Source organism: Lampris incognitus, chromosome 9 (assembly GCF_029633865.1).
Source record: "Lampris incognitus isolate fLamInc1 chromosome 9, fLamInc1.hap2, whole genome shotgun sequence".
Lineage (NCBI taxonomy): Eukaryota > Metazoa > Chordata > Actinopteri > Lampriformes > Lampridae > Lampris > Lampris incognitus.
In genome coordinates, this window is record NC_079219.1 from 26740889 (window position 1) to 26753828 (window position 12940).

Sequence of the window (12940 nt, forward strand, 5' to 3'; positions counted from 1 at the left end):
ACTCCAAGAACCTTTCGTGTCAGTTCAAATATCAAAATAAGGCTGCTTGCTTCTTTGATTTTTTTTAATAGTTACTATCTGAAGGAAAAAAATAAAATAAAATCCAGTGAGCCAAGTAAATTCTTAACGAGACAATACAAGCCTTTAATTTAGTACAAGAATTTACTTGACTCACTGGATTATTTTGCTCCTTATTTGTTGAGTACTTTCCCTACTGTTGAGTGTTTCTTTTAACAAAGTTAAAAAAAAAAAAAATATATATATATATATAGAGAGAGAGAGAGAGAGAGAGAGAGAGAGAGAGAGAGAGAGAGAGAGAGAGAGAGAGAGAGAGAGAGAGAGAGAGAGAGAGAGAGAGAGAGAGAGGGTGATACACATACACGCACACACGTAATCCATGAATCCCGCCCCCTCCGTCTTTTGTCTCTCCTGGCCCATATAGGACAGTAAATGTTTGACTGGGGCCAGCATTAACACAGCCTTTATGTGGTTTCAACTTAATCTAATGAAGTCACAATCCAGAATTCTTTAATCCTTCACAGTCAGACAGTGGTGCAGATTAGCGTCAGTCATTCATCCTAATCCATTAGATGTAGGAGGGCTAACTGGTGACAAAGTTTTAACAAGACTAGGTCAAAACCTAGTATATAGCTGGACCGTGTATGGTCAATGTTGGTAATTGTAGCCAATTTGTTACAGGGATAGTCAGTGGTAGTGTCTATAATGTGAATTCGTGGATATTAAATGTTCATCTGCAATCTTCTGTAGTGGTTCTAGTAATATTTGTTGTTAAAGTGTAGTGAAGTAGCATATCACATGACATGGTTAAGCTACGCTTGAGTAAAAAAAAAGTTTATAAATACAGTTGCAAGAACAATACTTTCCACTCATATCTTGGGATGTTTGATTTGAAAGAGAATTTAATTTGATTGTAATTATAACTACCCTGATTATCTGTTAACTCCCCCTTACTCTCTTTCTATCTGTGGATGTCTCTTGTTTTACTAAGACTCACTCTGTATTGACAGACGAATTCACAAAGAATGGATTGCGGCCACTGACAGCTCCATGAATTGTGCATCACTTGCAACCGCTATCTGCCCCGTCTCAAGGTCTGATTCACAAAAGATATTGTGCTAATCATATTAAAGTGCAAATTCAACCACCATTCACCTGCTATGCCTGAAATGTTTATTTCTGTTATCGTGTAACTGTATTGTTCGTGATATGTGGAGTGTCTGTTGTTGTCCATGTATGTATCGTGCTGCAGAGTGTAAAGTGTACCAAAAACAAATTCCACCGGCCTTGGTCGTGTGGCTCATAAAATAATCTATCTATCTATAAGGTTTTGCAGCTGAGTGCAATTTGCCCTTGTTTTGCGTGTGATTGCAATCATCTGTGTGGCAAAGTATAAATGGTGGCTTTGCGCCAAGAACACAGTAGGCAGGTTCAATGTCATCCTTGACGTCAGCAAGTACATAAAGAATTGTTTGACCTGGCAACCTGTCTCTGCGAATGATTTTGGTCTTAGTGAAATCAAAAAGTAATATTCTCCGGCTAAATATCAGCTCACAAGCATGCCTGGCATTATGATGCCTTCCCTTGGCTACAATCACTCTTGCCAGGATCACTGGAAAGTCTGGGCATCAGTTACCCCCAACTCTCTGAGGATGCTAATAATCTTCACTCTAACTGCGTGTGGCTATTAGCACTGGTGTTTTGCAATGAGGCTCATTTGCATAGAAAGGGGCCAGATTGTTATTCGGGTGCTTCAACTGTGCGCTCTCCCTCATGCTTGTTGTCACTCGGCCGAGCAGTTGCGTAACTTCAGTGACGTCGTTGGTCACCTGATCCAGTGGCCCAAACGAGTCAAACTGATCCCTCAGTCAGTCCCTCTAACATGATCACTCAGTCAGTCATTCACATTTGTAGGGCTGGCCTGCTGGCCAGTCCAGCCAAAAACATAGGCAGCAGTAATCACATTAGTATAATCGTTCATAAAAACAAATTTTGCAAGTTGAAGTTCTAAAAGGCATTTTGCTTTAAAAAAAAAAAGCTTTTTTGGGCATGCCAAAATTAATTGCATTATGTCTGTGAATCAAACTTGGATGTGTATGTTTAAATGATAAAAGTGATTCCAGAGTCATTCTGAATTTAGGAGTACATCATGAAACACGATTATCAGAGCTGCAGATGTGATAAGCATGCAAAAGTGAAAGAATGATAGAATGCTTTTTAATCCTTGCTGAAATTTGTTAGATGCATGACAACCACATTGAACAAAACCGTATGACTTACATCAGTCACCACACCAACCACTGGCTGAACAACATGGAGTCAGTGAGCTAAAAAGCTCAAACAGACAAGCTCATTTCATTGTGGAACAGTTGTAGGCTATTTGTGAGATTGTCTGCAGTTGAATTCAACCCCGCTTGTCTGTGTGAATTCCTTCCTATGTAGAGGGTGCAGAACAAGGCAATCAAGAGCCATGGCTGGACAGAGTTTTGTACAATTGTTTTCAATGGCAAACATGTTTGCAATTGCAAAATCTTCCTAGCTTTTTATTATGAAAATATTTAAGGCAGCACTGGGTAACTTTTTGGATTCCAGCAATATCTTTTACGTCAACTGTCACTAAGACAACAGAAGGGCTTTTTTCCTTCATTACATAGCAACAAGACGTGCATTTATTTACACGCCATAGCTCAAGACTATTGCAGAAGAGGAGCTATGTTCACAGACGAGGTAAAGTAAAATTGCTACACTTATGTGTTAAAAAGAAACAAACAAAAAAACAAAAACAAAAACAAAAAAAACCCTACTTTTCCCGGGAAGTTTTGTGCCCGGTGTCAGACAAAATACATATTTAAAACAAGGCTTCTAGGAACGGATGTCAATGGCAATTGTGTTACTCTTCCATAGCCATCACACTGTGTGACCAGAATGAATTTATGATATGTTAAAGCAAAAGAGTTCTCTGTTACACTTAAAATTATTTTCACTTCTTTAGAAACAGCAAGCATATCTTGCATAGAGCATTTGCATCGTATTATCTTATATATAATAGTAGTTCTACAGCTGGGGAAGCAGTAGAGCCAGCACAGTACAATCTAATCTTGCCGAACTAATCTCAGCTCAGGTGTCTGTCAGTTACAGTGTGGTGTATTGCTCCAGCCCATGTAAGCTTAGCGGGGCTGGCTGGTTTCCAATGCACAGGTTCAGAGCAGTGGCCAAATGCGCTTGCACTCAGATGGTGGTGGTGGGTGGGTGGGGGAAATGGGAGAGATGCAGATAGCATACATGCAACCATATTAGTGAGGGAGTGTCAAGCATGTGAGTGAGAGAAAAAGAGAGGACAAGAGAGGAAAAAGGAAAATAAAACAAAAGAAAAGAAACACAAAACGGACCCAGCAAAGCCATCGCTACTGTGCAGCATATTTGACCTAGGTCTATTAGTCCATGGGCCAGAGCCCAAAATTTCCTATTTCGGTACACTCAAGGTGGCAAAACTTACTTATAATTTTTGAAAGGATCCATGTCTGTAGATGATATTTTGGTATGATAACCATTCCTGAGTGGCAGCTGTATCACAGTTATCAGCTCATGAAGTTAACCACCCCCTAAAGTAAATTGCATTTTAGACGCTGGTGAATATCCTGGTTTAGCCTCATGGTCAGGACATTTTTCAATGTTCTATAATATTGTCTTTGGTATCATTTTAAAGGGGACCTTCTTAGCTTTCATTCAAGCCCTGTTGTGGATATTTCTCACAAATATAGAGGTCACTTGAGCTCTTCAACCCGTCAATAACACACATCTTTCTGCAATGTTCGCCTAAACTATATACTTTCTTTTAGCCCTGTGGCATCTAGGAATATCAGGGACACAAAACACAAAAACTGGAATACTCACAGGACTGTAAAGATTCAGGAAATGTATAATATACCCATACTATTTCATTGTGTGAGGTGATTGTGAACCTTAAATTAGAAGGGCATTATTACTAAGAAACTAACTAGACCAAAGCCAGTTAGTCCATGGGTCAGACCAGATATCGATATCACCCAAGGTGACACAACTTCACTGGTGCCATTTTATTTGGTACACTAACAGAAGTAAAATAATACATGATAACCTTTCCAAATGAGCAGCTATTTCATTTTTCTTTCAGGAAACCTGTTTCTGTGCCTCTCACGATTGTGTATTCGCCCAGATTTTTACAAATATAGCATTTCAACACCCCTGGTACTGATTAGCCTAGCTTAAACTCTGGGACAGTTCTTAGTTGGCCAACAACCAAGGATAACCAGTGCTGTGTACTTCCATTGATTGTGCTAAGCTAGGCTAACGTGCAGCCAGATAGCTTTCTACTAAACACATATAGAGGAAACTGGTATCTATCTTCTTGTCTCACTCTGGAGAAGATTGTAAGCTAATTTCCCATAATGTTAGCATGTTCTTTTAATGTATATGTTAATATGATTAGTTAAAGTGGCTCCGAGGAACTTTCATCTTGTGTTGATTTTAGCGGCCTCATGTGGACAAAATACAGCTGTTGCATAGCAACTAGGTAATGTATCTATTTGTGGCTATGTAAGATAAATAATGGTAATATGACGCTGGTGAAGCAAAGTAAACTTTGTTTTAGTAGTGTTCATACACCTAAGTTACATGTATTTGTTTGTATGTGGCAGGTGAAAACTGACTGAATATGGCCACTGGTGAACAAGCAAGTTTTTACCCAATACCAAAGCGCCCACGGGTGGAGTGCATTATCCACTGTTCTGATGATACAGATAAGCTGGTTTCACTACAAAGTGTCGACTCATGGAGAACTCTGCTCAGGGCAGCTCAGATACGAAATCATGCACCAGTTTTGAAACTGGCAAAAGACATTCCTGAGGGACAGATTCCAGCAATCTACTACCACAGAAAGTGTCGCAGTATCTTCACTATGAAGCAAATTCTTGATGGCCTCCTTGCAAAAGATAAGAAAAGTTGTGTCTCTGCTGAAGAGAAACAATCTAAGAGAGTAGCTCGACATGCTCCAAGTACATCTAGGACTTATGATGCAGAGTGCATATTTTGTCAGAAAAACAGCAAATATTCCAAGAGACAGAATACGAGAGAAGTACTGGTGCAGTGTCGAGAACTGCGAGCTGATGCAAAGATCAGGAGTGCAGCCACAAAGAAAAGGGACAGCAGAATCCTTGCCATTGTGAGTAGAGACCTTGTAGCAGCTGAAGGGCACTACCACAGGTCATGCTATAGACTTTACACCAAAGAAGAGGTTTCCAAAGGAGAGGTTGCCAGCAATGAAGATGATGATGCTGCAGCCCAGTATGAAGCTGCTGTGAATAAGGCATACAATGAGCTGTTCCTCTTCATCAGGATGGAGCTTTTTGGCAATCCTCAAGTGATGACAATGACTGATCTCTCTTCTAGACTGGTAGCTTCAATGAACTCCCAAGGCATTGCCCAAGTCAAGGAATCAACCAAGAAGCACACAAGGCGAAACCTGGAGAGTGAGTTTGCTGGAGCCTTGCAGATATTCCCTGATGAGAAAGGAAAATTCCTCCTCTATCCCGATAACTTGTCCATGAGGGAACTTGCCAAAGAAAATCAGTCTCTCAAAAGGGAGCTGCAGACCCTGAAAAGTGTCAGTGCACAAGATGTTATAGCCAAAGCAGCCATCAAATTGAGAGCAGACATTAAAAGTCAAGATGTTCCTCAAACCTGGCCGCCTGAAGTCAAACCAGAAGCAGAATGTCCTACCATTCCAGAGTCGCTCATTATCTTCCTGTACTCTCTACTCACAGGCTCAAATGATCCTGATCATGCATCCCAGAGAGTGCAGTGCCTTCTGCAGTCATTTGGCCATGACATAGTATATGCAGTGACATGTGGAAATACCAAGCCTTCCAAGCACATTGTTCTGCCATTCAGTGTCAAATCGTTGACAGGAAATGTAGAGTTGATAAACATACTCAACCGACTTGGTCACAGTGTGTCCTATTCACAGATGGAAGAGATCAACACTGCCCTGTGTCTCCAGAAACTCTCATCATCAGGGAGTGGCATTGCCCTTCCAGCTAACATCCATCCTGGCATATTCACAACTTTAGCCTGGGACAATATCGACCATCTTGAAGAAACTGTCAGTGGTGAGGGAACATCTCACAGAGTCAATGGGATTGCTGTGCAAGCAAAGCCAGTCAACCCACTTCCTGTCCAACCCATGCCCACTGTTCCCAAAACAAAGAGGAGAAGCATTGATGGACCCCCACCAATGTTACCAACTTACAATGCTGGACAACGGGTAGGGCCACCACAAAGCAAAAAGTCAGATGCCGATACTGCAGCCAATACTAAGCTTGCCAGAGAGAAAAACCTTCTTTGGGTCCTAGCACGCATGTCACAACAAGAAGAACAGTCAGTCAGCAGCTGGACAGGCTTCAACATCCTGACTCGAGGAGAGATGACGGTCATCCCCGACAATATAGGCTATCTGCCTACCATCAATGCTCCAGCGACACAAATGTCTACTGTCAACGAGGTGCTTAACCAGTCACTGAGCATCATGCAGTGCTTAGGCCTGAGGAAGATTGTCTGTGTCTTTGACCAAGCCCTGTATGCGAAGGCTGTCGAGATCACATGGAAACACCATGACAAGTTCCATGATATCATCGTTAGGCTTGGGGTATTCCACACCATCTGCACACTGTTGGCAATAATAGGTAAGCGTTTCCAAGATGCTGGACTCAAAGACCTCTGCATTGAGTCTGGCATGATTGCAGAAGGCTCAATTGCTGGTGTTATGGATGGCCGCAAGTACAACAGGGCAGTGCGACTACACAAGCTCCTGTATGAGGCTCTCATGCGACTGACCTTGAATGGTTTCCTGTCCTGGTTGGAAGAAACTCACAGGAATGACATGGTTCACCTGAATGAGACACTGAAGACCATTGACAGCCTTGGGAAAGAAGTCTCACAACATGCTTTGAAGGAGGTCCTCGAGAACAGCTCTTGTACACGCATCATGGATCTATTTGAAGTTTACCGTGAGTTCCTTAGAGGTGGAAACGGCAGCCTCTCGAACTTCTGGATGTCCTATTTGGACATGGCTGAAATCTTGTTGGGGCTCATCCGAGCATCCAAAGAGGGAGACTGGATGCTACACTTGGCTAGCATTCGAGCAATGATCCCATGGTGCTTTGCTTATGACAGGATGAATTATGCACGCTACCTCCCCTACTACTACGCCCAGATGTCTGAGCTGCCCATCACACACCCAGATGTGTACACAGAGTTCATGGAAGGAGGCTTCTCAGTCCAACTGGGCTCCACCAATACCTTTGGCCGAATCCCTGTTGACCAAGCTATAGAAGAAACGGTGAACAAAGACACCCAAACAGCTGGAGGGACAAAGGGATTCAGCTTGAAGCCAGGAGCTGTGACCAAATATTATCTCACAGCTGAGTATAGAAGCATGTACCTCAGACAGCTGAGAGACCTGACAGGTCAAGGCAGGTGCAAATGGTCTCATCCAGATCTACAGCGTCCAAGGATCAAGAGAGATGAAGCAGATGTCCAGTCTCTCATGGACCTTATGGAGAATAACTGGCTCAATCCTATGTCCCCTGATGAGATTGATTTGGTTAGCCTCTCCACTGGCAACATGGCTCCACCTGATGTGACCATAGATCTCTTGAGAGCTCTTGAGAAAGGAGAAGAGGCCTACCAAGCATTCCAGCAAACAAGGTTAGATGCAGACCCACCACCTGTGAAATTCCACGACAAGATGACCAAGCAAAGTCTGAAAACATTCTCCAATGTCAGCACAAAACAAGCTCATGGAAAGAAAGCACAGGATGTGGTTCTGAAGGCAAATAGAAACCTTTTCAGTCACATGATCCTGGTGGCTGAAAGCAGGAAGGTGTATCTGAAGGATGTCCTTGCCTACCCATTGGGCCCACTACCATGGGCACTGGCAAATGCTGATGGGTCCTTACGAAAAACAAACAAGGCTGCACTTGCCAGAGAGCTTGAAAAGAATGTATCTCCTGCAGAAGACATCCCAATCCCATCTACTTCCATCATTGATGGGATGAGCCTGGTCCAAAAAATGAATGGCAACAACAAAACCTTTGCACAGGTGGCAGAGTCAGCCTTGACCCAGGTCCTCCATGAGGGAGCACAGAGTGGGAGGATTGATGTTGTTTTTGATGTCTATCACCAGACTTCGATCACAGATGCTGAACGACTGAACCGGGGTGGAGATATCACTCTCCAGTACAAGAATCTTGCAGGGGGACACCACGTCCAGCAGTGGAGAAAATTTCTGTGCAGTTCCTCCAACAAGACCAGTCTCATCAAGTTTCTGGTGGAAGAGTGGAAACTCCCACGATACAGAGCTATGCTGCATGGCAAGGTGTTGTACATGACCTGTGAGGAAACCTGCTACAAGTTGACAGAAGATGGGTGTGAGGAAGCAGCAGAACTGCACTCCACACATGAAGAAGCTGACACCCGTCTGCTCCTGCATGCATTGCATGCAGCAAATGCGGGCTCAAAGTCAGTTATCATCACAGCTGAGGACACTGATGTCATGGTGCTTTGTCTTGGCTTCCAGAAGGACATCACCTGTCCCATCTACCAGAAGTGTGGGACTCAGAACCGCACACGGTTTGTCGACATCACCAAACTGGCAAGTTCACTTGGAGACAGCATCTGTGACAGCCTAATTGGCTTACATGCCTTCACAGGCTGCGACACTGTCAGTGCATTCGCTGGTCGAGGGAAGCTGAATGCCCTGAAGATAGTGAGAAAGCACACTTCCTGCCAAGAGACTTTTAGTCAACTGGGACAGACATGGAATGTGAGTGATGAGCTGTTCCAGAAAATTGAGCAGTTCACCTGTCGGATGTATGTTGCTAATAGCAGCACTGCTGAGGTGAACAAACTGCGTTACCAGCTCTTCTGCACCAAAAGGGGAGAGGTTGAGTCCAGCCAGCTGCCACCATGTAGAGACTGTCTCTTTATGCATGTTCAACGAGCCAACTATCAGGCAGCAATATGGAAGTGCTGTCTGCAGGCTAACCCTGTGGTGCCAAGCCCTACTGAGTATGGATGGACAGACGATGAAGGCAAGCTGGCCATTTACTGGATGCGCTCCCCACCTGCACCAGATGTGGTCTTGGAAATGCTAACATGCAAGTGTGTGCATTCATGCAAAATGCCAAGCTGCATGTGCCTGTCAAATGGACTTCCATGCACAGACATGTGCAGGTTACAGGCCTGCAGTAACCAAAAACAGCAGGATGGTCCAGAACTGGACTTTGAACTTGGGGAGTCAGATGATGAGAGAAACGAGCAGTTTGATGAATGACAGTGTGATGATTCTGATGGTATTACTGTGGTAGTAGTCTATTGATGCACAGGATGTTATTCTGGACTTGGTTACCCAGAGCTTGATAACAATAATGTAACCATATTCACATATACCCATTACCCTACCCATTATCATTACATATATCCACTAATGATATGGGATTACATGTATCATTGACTAAGTATATGTAAAAGTCAATGTTGTTTAAAATATTAAAATAGTTCATTACCTCACTATGGTATTCCTTTTTATCATGTATTTTGATTGTGTATTTAAACAAATGTATAGAGACCAGTTTGTGACCTAACTGGCTTTGGTCTAGTTCTCATTTAAGGCTCACAATCACCTCACACAATGAAATAGTATGGGTATATTATACATTTTCTGAATCTTTACAGTCCTGTGAGTATTCCAGTTTTTGTGTTTTGTGTCCCTGATATTCCTAGATGCCACAGGGCTAAAAGAAAGTATATAGTTTAGGCGAAAATTGCAGAAAGATGTGTGTTATTGACGGGTTGAAGAGCTCAAGTGACCTCTATATTTGTGAGAAATATCCACAACAGGGCTTGAATGAAAGCTAAGAAGGTCCCCTTTAAAATGATACCAAAGACAATATTATAGAACATTGAAAAATGTCCTGACCATGAGGCTAAACCAGGATATGCACCAGCGTCTAAAATGCAATTTAGTTTAGCGGGTGGTTAACTTCATGAGCTGATAACTGTGATACAGCTGCCACTCAGGAATGGTTATCATACCAAAATATCATCTACAGACATGGATCCTTTCAAAAATTATAAGTAAGTTTTGCCACCTTGAGTGTACCGAAATATCGTCTGGCCCATGGACTATATGGTGTGCAAAGGTAGCTAACTGGTTGGACACAAATTAGGACCTTTAAAAAATAGTAATACAATTAAAGAAAAAGTAACAACAATGTGTTTGCAATGAGACACTCACTCTTTACAGGCATTGGACACATGGGTTGGTACGGTGTATTTACAGTCCATGATCATGGTGAGGGTCTCACTGTCGTTGGCTTCCTGGAAGGGTGGCTGGCCACACACCAACATGAACAGGATTACACCTAGACTCCATATATCTGAGCAAGAGAAGGTAGGGGGGAGAGAGAGAGAGAGAGAGAGAGAGAGAGAGAGAGAGAGAGAGAGAGAGAGAGAGAGAGAGAGAGAGAGAGCGAGAGAGAGAGAGAGAGAGAGAGAGAGAAACTGATTCAAATGTTGTTCACCAAGGAAGACAACCATGAGTTGATAAAACCACATGATGATAAAACATAATTTGCCTGGATCAAGTTCTTTGAATCCTCCCACACAACTGAGCTGACTGATTCTGGTGGTCTGGCATCATGACATGAAACAGCGGTTTCTCAGTTGAAAAAACGTTTATCCAATGAGTGCCGTGGGGGGGGGGGACTAACGATTAGCCAATCAGTGCCACGGGCAGGACTACCACTGTCGTCAAATGGTTGTCAATATGGGAGAATTACACTGACATCTCGGAAACATTCACTTAAAGAGGCCATACTATGCTTTTTGGGTTTTTTCCCTTTTTCTTTAGTGTGTTAAACAGCTTGGAGGTGCATGTAAAACGTCTGCAGAGTTACAAAGCCCAAAGTCGATGCCAAAGGGGGTTATAATCTCTCTGACACAAAACACTACCTGAAACACCTTGTTTCTAGGCCAGCATTGTATTCCATTACTTATCTACGTCACTATGTAACACATTTTTATAATCCCTGCCTGGCGGCTAGTTTGGGCTGCCCTCAACACTGGCAAGAGGATGAGGCGGTGCTCAGAAGGACTGAGAGCTACCCCTTGGCAGGCTTCTGGAAGTTGGCCAATCAAAAGAAAGCAGTAGGCTTTTAGGGAGGGGGGCCTTAATACAGCTAAAACAAGTTAAAATGGCCTGTTTCAGACAGAGAATGAACTGAGGAGCTGCATAAAGGACCAGTATATGATAAAAAAAGGACTTTCTTTTAATTGTGAATCATGCAAAGTTAGTGGAACCCCAGAATAAAAATATAGAGCTGGAATGAGCATGACATGGCCTCTTTAATGGCCTCTCTTTAGTGTTTGGGCTTCTAAATATTATTATTTATTCTAATATGACCCCCTTGATTAACAAATCTATTTTGCAGATGGCATGTCTTCTCAATATTGCCCGACATTGTAGCTTGGTTTTACTTCACTCTGCCAGCAAGGCAGATACGTTGGTCTCTAGTGATTGGTTGGGGAAAATCGAATCCCCCTCTCCCATGGAAATCGGTTAAAGTGGAGGCAATGTCAGACTGACGATGGAAATTGAGTTTAAAAAGTGGAAAATTCTGTCTGATATCAGGCAAAAAAAAATAAAAAATAAAGAGTATCAAACTTATGAAGTAGGGTGTTTTGTGCATGATGGTCTAGTGCAAGAAAAACACAAACAACAATTGAAAATTGGGGTTGAGAGAGACGGTGAAGAAGATAAGGCACAAGGGAGTGTGTCATTAAGGATGTCCTAAACCCCACATTTAAAAAAACAACAACCTGGGTAAAAACCCATGTTCTGTGTCTCAGGGCACTTTCCCCAATCTAGTTTTGTCAGCTCTGTCTTCTTGCAGGTGGAGCCCGCACAAAATCTCTGTGCAGAGGGAGTTGAGAGAGTGGGCGTGTGTTTGCGTGACTGCATGACTAAATGAATATGCACTTGTGGACTAAGTGAGCATGCATAAAAGCCAGCATTTGTCCCTATTTGTTTGTGTCTGCAGTGTAATCAAGGTTGGTGTCAGTTCATTTGTACACCTGCTTTTCATGTGCGTGCGCATTTGCACTTACTCTGTACTATGAGAGGCCAAACTGTCAGCATTCTGACGCACTGGACCATGAAGACACCAAACCATGCTCACCCCGACACACAAGTACACATACAAACTGATAGAATTGTCTCCAGCAGTGGGAATTGTGGCGACAGAGCTAGCAGGAGCAGAGTGAGAAACAGCCTCCAGCATAAAGCGAGAAAAGTAAACACAATCCTGTCATTGCGTATAAGCGCGTACAACCTTGGAAACGCTTCTCTCTCTTTCTTGCTGTCATACACAAACTCCAGCATACTTATGTAGCAGTACACACACAAAACCATATCTATGAAGCACACACAAAATACAGGTAAACAACTTATGCATACATACAACATCATATAACTACACAGTGGTGGGCTGTCAGGGCCTTCTCTGCTGACCCTGTCAAAATCATAATTTGTTTTTCATAAACTGAAGTGTGCCTGAAATGTGTCTGAATTCAATTACTTGTTTTCCTGTGGGGCTGAGCAGGGATTTCCTATGTCATCTAAACGCATCACAGTTCCTTGGACCAGCACTAATGCTATTGCTAGCCTTTCGTTGAAGCCCGAAGCTGCAAACTGATTACAACTTTGACTGACCGTATCATCAGCCAATCAAATTTTGATGTATAGCGACAGAACGCCCCAGGGCCCTGCGATGTGTCGGTGCTGGTTCCAATGGCGTCTTCAACTTTTGAGTCTGAGCCTTTGGCG

The 12940-nt window shown here is 42.9% G+C and overlaps 1 protein-coding gene across 1 annotated transcript in view; it reads right to left on the reverse strand.

Annotated features, from left to right (window-relative positions):
• The window catches only part of snrka (SNF related kinase a), a 119278-nt gene that overhangs the window by 37651 nt on the left and 68687 nt on the right, over positions 1-12940 (reverse strand). The window contains exon 3 of the mRNA XM_056286129.1: positions 10352-10493. Within this exon, the coding sequence (XP_056142104.1) occupies positions 10352-10493 (142 nt within the window). The remainder of the gene's footprint in view (positions 1-10351; positions 10494-12940) is intronic.